The 17,102-nt window shown below is 37.1% G+C and overlaps 2 protein-coding genes across 2 annotated transcripts in view; one reads left to right on the top strand and one right to left on the bottom strand.

The window, feature by feature from the left end:
* The window catches only part of LOC150079077 (DDB1- and CUL4-associated factor 11), a 446,028-nt gene extending 444,440 nt beyond the window's left edge, over positions 1–1,588 (bottom strand). Inside the window, exon 1 of the mRNA XM_090383756.1 lies at positions 1,203–1,588. Within this exon, the coding sequence (XP_090239882.1) occupies positions 1,203–1,339 (137 nt within the window). The 5' untranslated portion in view covers positions 1,340–1,588. The remainder of the gene's footprint in view (positions 1–1,202) is intronic.
* Positions 1,589–2,103: 515 nt separating this feature from the next.
* Positions 2,104–17,102, top strand: part of Pcif1 (Phosphorylated CTD-interacting factor 1) — a 429,173-nt gene continuing 414,174 nt past the window's right edge. Inside the window, exon 1 of the mRNA XM_090384018.1 lies at positions 2,104–2,439. The gene's annotated coding sequence lies outside the window, so the exon portion shown is untranslated. The remainder of the gene's footprint in view (positions 2,440–17,102) is intronic.

Genomic DNA, 17,102 nt, shown 5'->3' on the forward strand with positions numbered 1-17,102 from the left:
CGCCTTTAGCCAGCGGGTAGTTGGTTGGTGGAACAGACTTCCATCTTTTGTTGTGGAAGTTGATAGCCTAAATAAATTAAGGCTGAGCTGGACAGGTATTTGGAACAAACAGAGGGGTGAAATGGGAGAGTTTTCTTTCTTCTTTTTTTGGCTGATGCTGCATAAGCTTGCTTTCTTGCAACATATGCCTCTACTAATGCTAACAATAATAATGATGTATGGTTTATTTCACTAATTTTTTTAAAAACCTTTAATAAAAATGACTGACTATTATTCTGATTGGTAAATAAAAAAATACATTTGATAAATAATAAAATGTTATTAATCAATGTACTTATCACTGATTGTCCTGTTATATCATAAGTTGTTAAAATGCTAAGATGGGAATAATGTACTCTTCCAGGAGTCCATTATGAGTTTCACCTTTTTCCTAGTCAGATCTGGTTTCTGTTTTAAGGTAAACATAACCCTGAGTGGATGGATATAATGGTATAAATACACTCTCACAAGTAACTGACACTTTAATGGTAGCAGCTGGGAGGTCAGACTCAAATACTGAGCCTGTCTTACAGTAAATACATTATTCACTAACTTTATTAAAAAAAACTGATTTAATTATTTTTTAATATAAATTGGCTTGTTAAAAATTACTCTTTTTCATGGAATCTAGATTTCATGAATATTAAGGCAGTTTTTTTTTCGTCTATCAACTAAATCACTATACATTAATGTAACGTTTCCATAACATTGAGTTAAATAAACTATACCTAGTATAAGAGTGATCATAAGAAATCTCGACTCCATTGAAAACCACCACAATGTCCTTTTCTCACTATATTACTGTTTTTATTAATGCATATTTATTATGTTTAATTCAGTCTTTTTACTAATCAGCGGATAGAAGGTACAACAGTTGCACCGCCTATCTAATGAGTAGTAAAGAGACAATGTTATTTATTATTATTTTTTTATTTATATTAACTAAATCATATCTGGCTTACTCATGTGATTATTTTACCAAACCTTTCTGAAAGCCAAACAAAAGGGCATCGTATGGAAAACCATTAGTAAATCATATGAAAACTAGATGGGATTGACAAACAAAATGGGTAACCTTTTTTTTATGGCTAATACTGTATAAGCTCGTTTCATTTAGATATTTAATATCTAAATTAGACTATCATTGATTCAACAGGTCTTACCTTCTAATTAAAAATTGTAGTATGGTTGCAATGTCTCTTTCCGGATCACTATCAGTATCAGAATCTCGATTCACTATATCGCTTTCAATATCAAACCAATCCCCCATTCTTCTACCGATTGATGTATTAGATCCCATGCAGCCCGGTTGTCTTCTCCACTGCGAAACAATCTAGGTAATTCAACAAAATGCTCTGCTGGTACTATATTTTACTTTCTCTTAGGTGATGTCCGCATTTATGTTTTCTTCTTTTACTGCACGACATACATAACATACAGAAACCACATGCCAACTATTTCAATGCATCTATTATTACCAAATATATTAATTTAGCTCACATAAACTACACCAGCTGATCATTTCCAACCTCTTACACCTCCCAGACGTAGTCTGTGTATCTCATACGAAGACGCTGAATATCACGTAATCGTGCATTAAAAATAAACTATAAAAAAAGTACTTTATTAAGCCACTTGTTTTGGTATTATTCAACAATAGTGTTATGAAATAATTTTAATATAAACATCTTGAAATTTATTATTATTATTTTTTAAAATTATATCTTTATAAATTGCACTGGCTATTATTTCTTGTGGATATAATCCCAGTCGTAATTTAAGAAAAGTCCATATTTTTATAACTTGGAGGAAAGCGTTTCTTCTAGTTTTAATTCAATAATTTCCCCTTGAAATATTTTTCAATATGTGTAGTAAAGCATAACATCTGATGTCTTCTTATATAGAAATTTTCGTTTGAAATAGCCTAATAGCGGGTGGGAAACGCAAACAGAAAAGCGAAAAGTCATGTGACATCTCCTTTGTTCAAGTAGGCAAATGGCGCATGCTGTGGTGGGGTTTATAAGTTTGTACTTTTGAAAATCATGAATGAATTTTATGAAAAGTATTTACTGATGCACTTTTCCAGTAAATAATTGTTCTGTAGGTAATTCATAGTTGTTTTGGAGACTTTGGTGAATAATTACCTTTTACTTTTGGAGAACTACTTGGAAAACAGATTTACTATTACACGTGGGTTTGTGTACAGCATCTAATTTAGACAGTTATATGGGTTTGTTAATCCCATTGATATAACAATTGAAAGTACCTCTTATAATTAAATACCGACAATTGTGGAGGATGCCTGCAATTCGGTGTGGAACTCACATATAGAACCCACACACTTTGGAGGAATAAAAACATAGGTGCGAAATACTCCGAGTCACACCAACCAACTCTGTGGTAAGACTCGGATTTCTTGTTTCCGATATTTTAGATATAAACTCCTCCTCAGAGCTACATTTGATAATTCGAAATGGAAGTTAAACATACACTGATTTGTACAAAATAAAAATTATCTCATGAATGGAACTTATCATACCAAACATTATTGTATATAATACATTATTTTTACAATCGGCAATGATCCGAGTAAATTATAAAGAGGCAGAAACTTGTGTGAAGTAAGAGACTTTATTTATTAGGCGAACTCCTAGACAGGGGAAGAATGGATCTTGAAAGCACTTATAGTTAGGGCAGGTAATTAGATAATTAAGAATGTGGTAGGGATGATCTGGATGAAGATTAAAGAGCCCAAGGTGTTATAATGCTGAAAAATGCTATAAGATTAACTCCAAGTGAATGCTAAAAATGTTAAAAACTGCTAAGAAAAATTCTAAAAATGCCAAGGAGGGCAATTCAGTGACAAAATCTCATCAGGAAATCCATGCTTTCAGTCACACAATCTCTGATCAGAACCACATTGCCCACAATGAGATATTGTTTTGATTGAATGGCCTTCCTTGGTATTTTTAGGCTTCTTAGCAGTTATGAATATTCTTCATGTTTCTTAGTAGGTTTTAATATTTTCTTAGCAAGTTTTAATATTTTCTTAGCATTTTTAAGAATTTGGAGAATGCCTAATAACATTTTCTAGCTTTGCACATATGTACCTGTATCTATTATTGGATTTTAAGCTTTCAGACAGTGGTATGATAAATCAACTATATCACTACAGACATTGCTATTTTTTATTTAACTTTCTCATGCACACACACACACATGCATACAAAGTGTTTCAAAAAGATGTACAGTAATGCCTCTTCAGTCATCGATGTGAGATAATGCAGTTTTTTATTTGTATGCCAAAATTTTGCATCCTCTTTTCTTTCTTGCATAAATATATTTCTCTGCAATGTCCTGTTACAAAGGAGCACTCCAGTTCCCCCCAGCCTTCCATATATCATGGCTGTGGGGGGGATCTGTTTGTGTTTCTATCTCAATAATGCTCTTGTCATCACTGTTTACTTGTATAGTGTTGTGCATGTTGAATATGCCAGCATTTCTCTCCACAGATTTTTGTTTTTGACTAACATAATTTTTCCCGACATATTTTGTACTTTTTTTCATAACACTTTTGAGACTACTGCTTGTTATACACTGTTATTTATTTTACCTTTTATTGTGGCCTATAATAGCTCAAAAAGCTGAAAGTAAATGTTGGGTTTTAGGTGCATCAATGACTTAGATCATATTGTATCCAAAAGTAAAAATGTAAAAAGAGCAAGTGAAGTTATGACATTGGAACAGAAAATAAATGTACTTGATAGATTTCATTGTTTGTGTTTCATAAATTTATAATGACATTTACTCTGTTTTTCCATGAATTTTATTGGCACATTTATTGTTTTTTCCCTAACCACTTATATTCATTGGTATTTGAGCCTCGCCAGCTGCAGTTTTGCCAAACACATGTTTAAAGAACTTGTCCCCTGTAGTTGGCAAGGGATTCCCATACACACATTTTCATCATAAATATTTAATCACATATTTATAGATGAACTTATATTTTGCTACCTTTTATTAGTATGTTTTGCTGATAAAAAATGGCATTAGTTCTTAAAAAAAAAAAATGCAAAATGATGCCCGTAATGCAAAGCATAATACAATATGTCAGTTGAATGTTTGTGTTTTGAACAATGCAAAGTAATTTTGAAGCGTTACTGGAAATCTGAGAATGAGTGCAAAGTTCAAAGACAGTGAAGACATGAATTTGTCACTTAACCACCATCATCACGAAGAACAGTTTCAAGAATTCACAATAAATTTGAGATGCATGATATTGTGCAAGAAATGGGCAACTCTATTCATCAATAGGTGACAAAAATTCTGATATGGTGTTGCAACAGCTTGCAGGGTCACCACGAAAATTCCAGGCTCGTAGGCAAGCTGCCTTTGCGACTGGAATCAGCAGAGCAAGTGTAAACTGCATTCTTTGAGAGCTGTTGGAAATGTGATATGAACAAATATGATCCTCATCAGTGAGTTGAGTTTTGTGAATTTGGATGAGGTTGCAAGATTTTTATACAATATTGTTTTGTGAGGTAACGTTCAAGCTTCATAGTGCATGAACTCTCACAGCCAAACATTCACATAGAGAAGACATTGATTTTACAGTGCCTTCTGTATACCGGTTACACTCTGATATGGTAAAAACTGCTCCAAAAGAATTGTTGAACTATAATTTTTTGAAGTCGCAATTACCAGTGATATGTGAATCAATATGCTTAATGTGTCCCTATGTAGTAGTAGCTCATATAGCTCATAAATGACCTTGCCATTTATGAGCTATATGGGGATTGAAGTGGTTTACTATGAACAAGACAGGCCATCCCCACATAATGTCAGAGACCTACTTTGGTGATCATTTCATAAGCTGAGAGTGTAGGGATGTAGTGCAAAGTAGAAAACCAGCCATGCTTCAGTTAGCATTAGTAGAGGCATACGATGCAAGAAAGCAAGCTTATGCAGCATCAGCCAAGAAAAAAAAAAAACCCGCTCCCATTTCACCCCTGCGTTCGTTCCAAATACATGTCGAGCTCAGTGTTAAATTTATTTAGGCTATCAACTTCCACAACTAAAGATAGAAGTCTGTTCCACCAATCACCTACCCGCTGGCTAAAGGCAAACTTCTGCACATCTATCCTAAAACTGTCTTTCCTCAATTTGAATTTATGCCCTCTCAGGTGATTATTCTGAGCAAGAAGAATCCCATCAGCATTGAGCATGCTCAAACCATTCAAGGCTTTATACTCCTCAGTCAGATCACCTCGCAGGTGCCTAGTCTCCAGACACTGTAATCTGCAAAACTTAGCCTTTCTTCGTAAGAGCAACCCTTGGTTCCATTCACTAATCTTGTTGCCCTTTTCTGTACTTATTCCAACAGCACACGCTTCTTGATTAGACCGGGGTTCGAGCCCGTGACGACCAAATACGGAGGATGCGGAAAGGTCAGAGAATGACCACCGCATATCCTTGGAGCAATATGGTCTTAGTTGCTAATGCTCCTAAAAACCAAATAACAACAACATCGTCCTAACAGCTCTACATCCCCTCTTTAAATGAGGCCTCGAGACCAGTATACAGTACTCAAGGTGTGCCCTGACCATTGCCTTATACAAGGGGATAATCACCTTATCCCTGCTAGAAAAATTCCTGTATATCATTGACAAAGCACCATGAGCTACTCTTGCAGACCGTCTGCACTGCTCAGAAAACTTCATATCTGCCTGCAGAGTTACCTTCAGTTCCTTTTCATTCTCTACCACTGACAGTGTAGTACCACAGAGTTGATATGTTACTCTGGGGTTACTGCTTCCTATATGTAGTACTTTACATTTGTCAATGTTAAACTTCATTTTCCACCTCTCAGCCCATCTGCTCAACTTTTCTAGATCCTGTTGCAGCAGTGCACTGTCATTAGTGTCCTTAACAACCCTGCCAACCTTTGTATCGTCTGCAAACTTGGACATTAAGCCTGATATACCATCATCAATATCATTTATAAATACAGAAAACAACAATGGACCCAACACTGAACACTCAATAGTTTATCCTCCACTTTCCTCTCAGTTATTACAGAATCATCTAGCTCACTGCCAGAGTTAAATTCACCTCTGGTATTCCCCTCCCTGAATAACTCCTCATGTGTGAATGTAGATGCAAAATACTCATATAGTTTGTTAGCCACCTGAGCAGCATCATCAGCAGTTGAACCATCAATATTCAGTGGACCAATCTGATTCATCCCTTTCATTCTAGAGTTTACATAGTAAAGAACTGTTTGCTGTTTTTCTTTGCATCCTTTGCCAAGGATTTCTCATAATCTCATAATGCCAATGATAGCACATTGCATTCAACTTTCCATTTTGAGAAACCTTGTCCTGCTCAATCAGCTTCAACTTCTCGAAAATCTGCTACCAATTCCTTAAATGCCGATCTTCAGGTAATTCTCCAGTTGGGCAAAGACAACTTAGTTGATTTCAACCCTTCTAAAACTCAATCTTGTCTTATATCTCGCAAAAAGGATTCTTCTGCTCCTATGCTTATCTTTAGTGACACTCCGATTTCTAGGCAAAATGATATATCTCTTTTGGGGATTACCTTGACTTCTAATCTCTCTTGGCACAAGCACATTACAAATATTGCTTCCTCTGCATCTAAAAAACTTGGTTTTCTCTTTCGCTCTCGGCGTTACTTTTCTTCCAAATAACTGCTCACTCTGTATAAATCGCAAATCCGCCCTGCCATGAAATATTGTTCCCACATCTGGGGTGGTGCCCCCAAAACCTCTCTCAACCTTCCTTCATACGTATTTCCTGAAAAATACAATCTACAAAAGTTCAAGTCCAATGTCAACAAATATCTTCTTTCGTCTTCTCAGTCTCCAACCCAAGCACGGTACTAAGTACTATAGGTTCTAATACCTCTCGTGTTTGGGGTTCACATAAAAAAAAAATAAATAAATAAAATAATCTGCCTTTGCCTGCCTAATCTCCTTTGTGACTTGGTTACAGACCAGCTTATATCTATCATAAGCTTCCATGTCACCCATTAATGTACAGTGCATTCCTTTTAATTGGGCCACTGGTTAATCGGGCCAGCTGCTTATTTGGGGCAAATTATGAAGAACAGAAACAAAACAAATATTTAGCCTGAATTTGTTCCGCTTATTTGAGCCAACTCGCCACTTAATTGGGGCAATGAAGGTCTTGATTGAACTATAAACTATATTTAGATGGCACACACAAACATCTAAATATAGTTTATTGAACAATAAACTAATTTAGATGGTTCGCAACAAAGAAATCATGTGGGCAGCAGCAGAATCAGTTATTGCGAAGTCGTGCTGTACAGTGGTTGCTGTACGTTTGTTCTGTGTCGTGGTAATCGGATTCTGAAGAAATTTTGCTTGCAGTTGTTTACGATCACACTAGGTACATATGTATACATCTTGTGGGTTAGAATAGATTAAAAACTGTACCAAACTGCACTGATTTTGGTTTCACCCTCCCCTTTTTTTCAGTACATTTAAGACCCCTGTCAAGATGCCATGTAAAGATTTGGCACTTTCAGAAAAAATCACTGTTCTTGACAAGATAAAGAGTCAATCTCCTAACATCAGTCATCGTCAGCTAGCGGAGATAATAAAGGTGCCAAAATCTACAATTTCACGACTTCTACAGCAACAAGAAAAACTTAGAGAGGAGTGGACATTGCGCGTGGATTTAAAGAAAATATCTCATAAGCGAAAGAGAGAAGGCAAAGATCCAGATGTCGAAGATGCTTTGAATCAATGGTTTTCCACCATATCTAAACGAGGAGTGTGTGTAAGCGGCCCTATGCTAAAAAACAAGTCAGAAGAGTTGGCCAATAAGCTAGGTCACGTAAATTTCAAAGCGACGGATGGTTGGTTGTCTCGATGTAAGTGCAGACATGACATTAGTTACAAAAAAGCACATGGCGAGAAAGACAGTGCTGATGCTACGAGTGCTGAGCAATGGAAATGTGAAAAACTGCCAGAGTTGCTTAAAAAATTTAGTGGGGATGACATTTACAATGCCGATGAAACAGGTCTGTATTATCGTGCTACGCCGGATGGTTCTCTCAGCTGTCAACACATAACACTGTCTGGTTCAAAGAAAGCAATGGATCGTGTAACAGTGTTGTGCTGCTCAAACATGTCAGGAAATGATAAACTCAAACTTTTGGTTATTGGTAAAAGTGCCAAACCTTGTTGTTTCAAGGGGCTAACAATAGGCAGTTTGCCAGTTTCATATTATGCCAATAAGAAGGCGTGGATGACCATATATATTTTTACGCAATGGCTAATGAACTGGGACGCGGAACTATAACGGATGTCCAGAAAAATTCTGTTGATATTGGACAACTGCACCACACACTCTAATGTAGCTGGTTTAAAAAATATTGAACTGGAATTTTTACCCCCTAACACCACATCCCTGATACAGCCTATGGATGCGGGAATTATAAAAAATTTGAAGACCTATTATCGCGGAAAGCTGGTTAATCACATCCTTGAAGCAATTGAGGAAAATCTGCTGACATCATCATCGAAATCAGTAGAGGTTAGTGCAAAAGTTTCAGTGTTAAAAGCTGTACAATTTAACGCCGATAGCTGGCGAGGAATAAGCAGCAGAACAATTCGGAATTGTTTTGCTAAATGTGGTTTCACATGCAATGGCTTTGGAACTGCAACATCAGATGCAATGGCTTTGGAACTGCAACAGGTCCAAAATTGTGAAGAATTTTTAACGATTGACGATAACCTTCAATGCCACGATGAAAATGAAGATTATGAGGAAACGATTATTGAACAAATTGCGGCAAAACACTCAGAGACACCAAAAGACCAAGAAAATGATGACGATGATATACCTAAGCGAGTGACTAACCAGGATGCCAGGAAATGTATCACTGAATTGAGATGCTATTTCATGCAGGAAGGCAATGAAGGCAGTCTTTTATCAGCATTAGATACCTGCGCCGACTTTCTTCAATTGCAGTCCATAAAGAGAACACTTCAGGGTACACTTCATAATTTTTTTCAAAGTAAGAACCCTTAAGTAATGTGTAACCTTTGCTTGACACGGACATTATTCTGTACTGTATCTTCATTTTACATATGTACATTATATGTACATACATACATTTTGTTTGCTTTTAGCTTTAGTTATTTTTAAATAAATGTTTGCACCAATATAACAGTGTGCTTTCTTTAAATACCATATTCCCTTTATTTTATTCATACTTTTTTGCCTCCGTTAGAATGTGCTTTTCAGCTCATTAAAATTTCGCTTAATTGGGCCAAAGTGATGTCCCGATGTGTCCCAATTAACTGGAATCGACTGTATATGTATCCCATGCATTTTTCTTTTCTGCCACATGTCTCATTAGTTCATCTGACATCCATTTAGGCCTAAACCTTGAACAATATTTCTTAGTTGGTATGTAAAGCTAGTAGCTTCCAAGATTAATTCTTTGAATGCCTCCCATTTTGAATTTGCTGTTGGTAACATCATCATCAGTTGGTCCCACCGTATAGAATTTAAATACTGTCTCAGACCACCGTAGTCGCTTTTACGAAAGCAAAAACCCTTCCCTTTACCCCTGATGGTAGTTACCTCTTTGACTTGACAAGCCAAACATTCACATAGAGCCTCCCATTTTGAATTTGCTGTTGGTAACATCATCATCAGTTGGTCCCACCGTATAGAATTTAAATACTGTCTCAGACCACCGTAGTCACTTTTACGAAAGCAAAAACCCTTCCCTTTACCCCTGATGGTAGTTACCTCTTTGACTTGACAAGCCAAACATTCACATAGAGAAGACAGTGAGTTTATAGTGCCTTCTCTATACCAGTTACACTGATATGGCAAAAAATTCTCCAAAAGAATTGAACTATAGTTTTTTGAAGGGACAATTACCAGTGATATGTGAATCGATATGCTTAATGTGTCCCTATGTCCTTGCCATTTATAAGCTATATGGGGATGAAGTGGTTTAGCATTAGCATTAGTAGAGGCATTTGATGCAAGAAAGCAAGCTTATGCAGCATCAACCAAAAAAAAAAATAAATAAAAAATAACCACTTCCACTTCACCCCTCTGTTCGTTCAAAATACCTGTCCAGCTGAGCCTTAAACTTATTTAGGCCATCAACTTCCATGGCAAGGGATGGAAGTCTGTTCCATCAACCAACCACCCGCTGGCTAAAGGCAAATTTCCGCATGTCTATCCTACATCTGTCTTTCCTCAGTTTGAATTTATGCCCTCTCAGGTGATTATTCTGAGCAAGAATCCCATCAGCATTGAGCATGCTCAAACCATTCAAGGCTTTATATACCTCTATCAGATCACCTCGCTGGTGCCTAGTCTCCAGACACTGTAATTTGCAAAACTTAAGCCTTTCTTCGTAAGAGCACCCCTTTGTTCCATTCACTAATCTTTTTGCCCTTCTCTGTACTCGTTCCAGCAGCTCTACATCCTTCTTGAAATGAGGCCTTCAGACCTGTATACAGTACTCTAGGTGTGGCCTGACCATTGCCTTATACAAGGGAATAATCACCTCCTTATTCCTGCTAGAAAAATTCCTATATATCATTGACAATACACCATGAGCTACTCTTGCAGCCCGTCTGCACTGCTCAGAGAACTTCATATCTGCCTGCACAATCATCCCCAGTCCCTTTCATTCTCTACCACTGTCAGTGTAGTACCACAGAGTTGATACGTTGCACTGGGTTTGCTGTGAACTATGAACAAGACAGGCTATCTCCACATTATAATGTCAGGGATGTACTTTATTGATCATTTCATTGGTTGACAGTGTAGGGATGTAGTGCACAGTAGCAAACCAGCCATGCTTCAATTAAGAGGTGAAATTAAATAAGCATATAAATCTTTCCCAGTAGTTGCATTTGAGAATGTTTTTCATTCATTCACTGCTGTGAACTAGTGATCGGCATAACCAAGACTGTACTTGCACTTCTCGGGGCCCGAGGTGCTAAGGTCTTGCAGGGGGGGGGGGGACTTTTAAAGTTACCAGAGTCCAAAAAAAAACTTGCATGTATAAATATAATCCGGAAAAAAAACAATTATTTTTACCAATCTGTTTAAACACAAACGTTATAATATTGCAAAATATAAAGAACAGTACTGAACTAAACTATGTATCACATATATTTGCACCTCTGGCAATAGAGCTGCTGCTGTGGAATGCACAAATTAAGAACTAAAGGGACATTCCGCAATTTTAGTGGTGTCTGTAACACATTTAACCGGCTCCCACATATGTACAGAGAAGTCATGCTGGTTGATTGCTTTCTTGTCTTCATAGCCAGTGGAAAAGATCAAGGCATATTCCTGATGCAGATAATACGTCGTGGTATTCAGTCTGTGTTCTGCTGTTGCACCCTATTAGAGAATTAGGAGGGAGCGATTTTCTTTTATTCTGGAAATTAACCTGTTCTTTTGCAGAAATGTGTAATCCATACTTCCAGTAAATTTCACCTGTCTCTGTTTACATGGTAGGTATAAGTGTGCCATAGTTTACATCAGGGCATTAAAAAAAGAACTAGCTTTAAAAATTTGACATTACAGTGGCCATGCTAGCACCCCTCTATGTTGAGGCCCTCGGCTAACGCCTCCTATGCCTATTCATAAGTATGACTCTGGGCATAATTGATAATGAATAATATATGCAAATTAGGTGATTATGACAAGGCATCATGAGCTAATCTTGCAGACCGTTTGCACTGCTTAGAAAACTTCATATCTGCCTGCCCAATTACTAGTATTCAATCTGATGTTTTACTGCTATTCATTCCATCTCATTATTAGTATTCAGTCTGTCTCACATATATAGATGTATATGTGAGACAGGACCGAATGGAACAATTGGCTGAGTAGTAACAATACTGGATCTTAGTTTTGATTAAGTCAGATCGATTCCTTCCACTATCAGTTCCCCCCTCCCTAGTTTTCTCTTATCAATTTCTAATCATCTAATTTGTGTATAATCAATTATTGAAATAACTGATTATCAGTCATTCAATTAGGCCATCACTACTGTTAATCGTGCAATACCTAAAACAAATTGACGTAGACAATTTAAACATCTGCACTCTGTAATAGTTTACCATATGCCTTAAACTTATTAGTCTGCACGCCCAATAATAATAGTTATTGAGGTTGTAATTAATTTTATTTATTTCCAGAAATGGGCAGACATACTTTTGAGTTGCTATATGTTCATGCATACATGTTCTGAATAATTAATGAAAACATTTGAGTAAGGAAGATAAGGATAGTGGAGAAGACAATCCTTAAATACCACACAATTCTTTCATCAGTAGTTGTCACTGAGTGTCGTATATTGATATAATAATTTGATATGCTAGAGGTGCATTTTTATATGCTAAAAGGAAGGAGTATATTAGAATACAATGATGTAAATTATCTGTGTAATAGACAGAGGTGTTGCCAAAGGGACCACTTAAATACAATTTAAAAAAAAAGTGGAATGTAATATGCTGCTTCCACTGTATTCACCTCTTTTAACATAAATGCTAGGTGAGAAATTATCAAAATCTGCATATAAGCCCTCTGATGCTACCAAATCGCCCACCTGATTAACTTCATTGCACCCCTAACCTATCACATTATATGTTGTGTGTTATATACACACACTAAATGTTTACTTTATTAGGTACACTTACCAAACAGCAAGTAGGGAGCTCCCATTTAGCCCTCAATTGTAGTGGCATTGAACATCAGTGAGATGTTGAAAGCATGCTGCAGAGATGCTCATCCACATTGATTCAATTGCTTCCCACAGTTGTTATAAATTGGGTGATTGCAAATCTCCATTCCAACTGTCCTGCAGGTACTACAATAGAGTATACCTTAACAATAATACAATATGAAACTATCTGATGATTAGAGAGGCAACTTCAGTAGGTTAAATATATTTTGATGATCCTGGAATCACTTCTATGCAGTTCTGTCCTTATGACTTGCTGCATTATCTGGTTGGAAGAACCCATTTGGGAATAGATATACTGCAACCATGGAGAGATGCACCTGGTTGGACCCAATTCCAGATAATCTGTAGCATCCAAGTGTTACTCCACTGATAACAAGGCTCAGTGTGTGTGTGTCACAAAATCTCTCCCCACGCCGTTACACTGCTGCCACCATGACCAGCCTATGTTGTTGTTGACACCTAGCTGAAGGAGTGCATGGCATAGCTCCCTCTAATTTTTTTTTTTTCTTCATGCATGGAATAAGTACTTTTGTGAGCATACAAAGTATCTTGGTGAGTTTATTTCACACTGTTGCATGGTTGGTTGGTTGCGATACAAAAAAATTATTAATGATTATTATTACATTATTTTGACTTTTAAATTTGAATTGGGAAATAAATGATTTAATCATAGATGTCTATAATTATTAGGTTAAATATTAATAACTGTTAGCTTTTTAAAAATATAAAAATTGAAAACCATTCTTGGTAGTTTAACAAATTTTATAAACTACAGAGTGAAGATTCGGAAAATAATCCTTGAATCACATAATAATATTAACAATTATGTAAAACTACTGAAGTTGAGACTATCCCCCAGATACTTGAAGAATAGTACTGCTTATTTCCATTAACAAAAGATTTAATTAGACAGACAAGCTTGTAGGGGTTTAAAATTAAATTATTGAAGACTTGACCTAAGTATAAAATATTGATGTCTTTAATTAAACATTAAGGATAGGATATATATATATATATATATATATATATAGAATATTATTAGAAAAGTAAATCAATCCAATAATAAGAATACCATCAGGGACTTAAGAAAACGCAAAAAAAAAAAAAAAAAATTATTATTATCGCTTTTTACCGACAATCTAGATGACTTCAACTGGGAACAACCACTCAGAATTAACCCATAAATATTAGTTATTGTCTTTTAACTTTCTTTCCTTTTATCACTAATATAACTATTAATATTTATATATATATATATATATATATATATATAACAGATATAGTACATAATACCAATGAATTAAAACTAGAAATAGTGGGAAGATTAGCATTAGCATTAGTAGAGGCATTTGATGCAAGAAAGCAAGCTTATGCAGCATCAGCCAAAAAAAAAAAAAAAAAAAACCCACTTCCACTTCACCCCTCTGTTCGTTCAAAATACCTGTCCAGCTGAGCCTTAAACTTATTTAGGCTATCAACCTCCACCACAAGGGATGGAAGTCTGTTCCACCAACCAACCACCCGCTGGCTAAAGGCAAATTTCCGCACGTCTATCCTACATCTGTCTTTCCTCAATTTGAATTTATGCCCTCTCAGGTGATTTTTCTGAGCTAGAGGAAGAATCCCATCAGCATTGAGCATGCTTAAACCATTCAAGGCTTTATAAACCTCTATCAGATCACCTCGCTGGTGCCTAGTCTCCAGACACTGTAATTTGCAAAACTTAAGCCTTTCTTCGTAAGAGCACCCCTTTGTTCCATTCACTAATCTTGTTGCCCTTCTCTGTACTCGTTCCAGCAGCTCTACATTCTTCTTGAAATGAGGCCTCCAGACCTGTATACAGTACTCTAGGTGTGGCCTGACCATCGCCTTATACAATGGAATAATCACCTCCTTATCCCTGCTGGAAAAATTCCTGTATATCATTGACAATACTCCATGAGCTACTCTTGCAGCCCGTCTGCACTGCTCAGAGAACTTCATATCTGCCTGCACAACCACCCCCAAGTCCCTTTCATTCTCTACCACTGTCAGTGTAGTACCACAGAGTTGATACGTTGCTCTGGGGTTGCTGCTTCCCTTGTGTAGTACTTTACATTTATCAATGTTAAACTTCATTTGCCACCTCTCAGCCCATCTGCTCAACCTTTCCAGATCCTGTTGCAGCAGCATAGTGTCAGTAGTGTCCTTGACAACCCTGCCAACCTTTGTATCGTCTGCAAACTTGGACATTAAGCCCGATATACCATCATCAATATCATTTATAAATACAGAAAACAATAATGGACCCAACACTGAGCCCTGAGGGACTCCACTAATAACATCAGTCCACGATGAGCAGTGTCCATTGATTACCACTCTCTGTCTTCTCCCCCTCAACCACCCCTTTATCCATAGCAGCAATTTGCCTCCAATGTCACACTGCTCCAATTTGTGTAGCAGTCTTCCATGTGCAACAGTATCAAAAGCCTTTCTAAGATCCAAGTATATAATATCAAAGTTATTCCCTGCATCCAGTTCTTTTGTGACTGCATCATCGTATCCAATCAAGTTGGTCAGGCAAGACTTCCCCTTAACAAAACCATGCTGTGTCTGAGCTATAACTGAAGTCTTGTCTAAATGATCCTGCAGTGCTTCTTTAACCAGTGCCTCCATTAATTTTCCTGGAACAGAAGTTAAGCTCACAGGTCTATAATTACTTGTGTCAGCCTTTGATCCTCCTTTGTGAATTGGGGTCACATTTGCACATTTCCAGTCTATGGGTACCTCCCCTGAGTCCAAGGAAGCTCTCATAATTATGGCTAAGGGTTTGCTTACTTCCTTTGCTGCCTCCTTTAATATAACTGGATAGATCCCATCCACCCCGGTGCCTTTCTTGTGTTTATCTTCAACAGTTTCTCCTCCACTTTACTCCCAGTTATTTCAAGATTCTGTAGCTTACTGCTAGAGTTGAATACACCTCTGGCATTCCCCTCGCTGAATAACTCCTCATGTGTGAATGTCGATGCAAAATATTCATTTAGTTTGTTAGCTACCTGAGCAGGATCATCAACAGTTGACCCATCAATATCAAGTGGACCAATCTGATTCATCCCCTTCCTTCTAGAGTTTACATAAGTAAAGAACTCTTTGCTGTTTTTCTTTGCATCCCTTGCCAAGGATTTCTCGTAGTCTGCCTTCGCCTGCCTAACCTCCTTTGTAACTTGGTTGCATATCAACTTGTATCAATCATAGGCTTCTGTGTCATGTGTTAATTTGTATGTATCCCATGCATTTTTCTTCTCTGCCATATGCCTCATTAGTTCATCTGACATCCATTTTGGCCTAAACCTTGAACAATATTTCTTAGTTGGTATGTAAAGCCTAGTAGCTTCCAAGATAAGTTCTTTGAATGCTTCCCATTTTGAATTTGCTGTTGGTAACATCATCAGTTGGTCCCACTGTATAGAATTTAAATACTGTCTCAGTCCATCGTAGTCGCCTTTACGGAAGCAATAACCCTTCCCTTTACCCCTAATGGTAGTTACCTCTTTGAGTAAATCCCACTTCAGCACACTGTGATCACTGCCACCTAGTGGTTCATTTATCTGCAGATTCTTAATGCATGAAGAATCACTGCTGATAATCAAATCAAGAGTATTACTCCCTCTAGTTGCCTCCCGAACATGCTGATGTAGAAAACAATCATCCAATAAATCCACAAAAGTCCTGCTAGTGTGTGAGTAACCAGCCCCCAAATTCCAGTCAATATCTGGGAAATTAAAATCTCCCATTATAAGACACTCTGATTTACTGGCCCACTCTATTTCCCTGTACAGTTCCTTATTATACTCATCAGAGTCATTAGGCCTATAGCACACTCCTACTCTCAATTTTGATCTCCCAATGTTTATGTCACACCAAACTGACTCCACACTGCACTGTCCAGCGATGTCGACTGGCTTCACTTCCTTGGTTTTTATGTGTTTCTTAACTAATAACATAACCCCTCCTCCCTTCCTATCCTGTCTATCCTTTCTGTAGACGTTGTACTCCCCAAATTGCAGTTCTGCATCCCTTATATCTGTGTGACACCACGTCTCTGATATCCCAACTATATCTGCCTTCGATGTTTTGAGCAATACCTCAAATTCATCAAATTTATTTACTAAACTCCTAGCATTGGTGTACACGCAATTATACCTGCACCTGTTTCTATTCTTAGCTACCCTAACACAACCCATGTGTTTACTTGTACCGCAATGGCTCCCAGCAGTCTCTGAAATACCATGCATCTT

This window comes from Mastigoproctus giganteus, chromosome 10 (genome assembly GCF_048544385.1).
Source record: "Mastigoproctus giganteus isolate SK-2022 chromosome 10, ASM4854438v1, whole genome shotgun sequence".
Taxonomy (NCBI): domain Eukaryota; kingdom Metazoa; phylum Arthropoda; class Arachnida; order Uropygi; family Thelyphonidae; genus Mastigoproctus; species Mastigoproctus giganteus.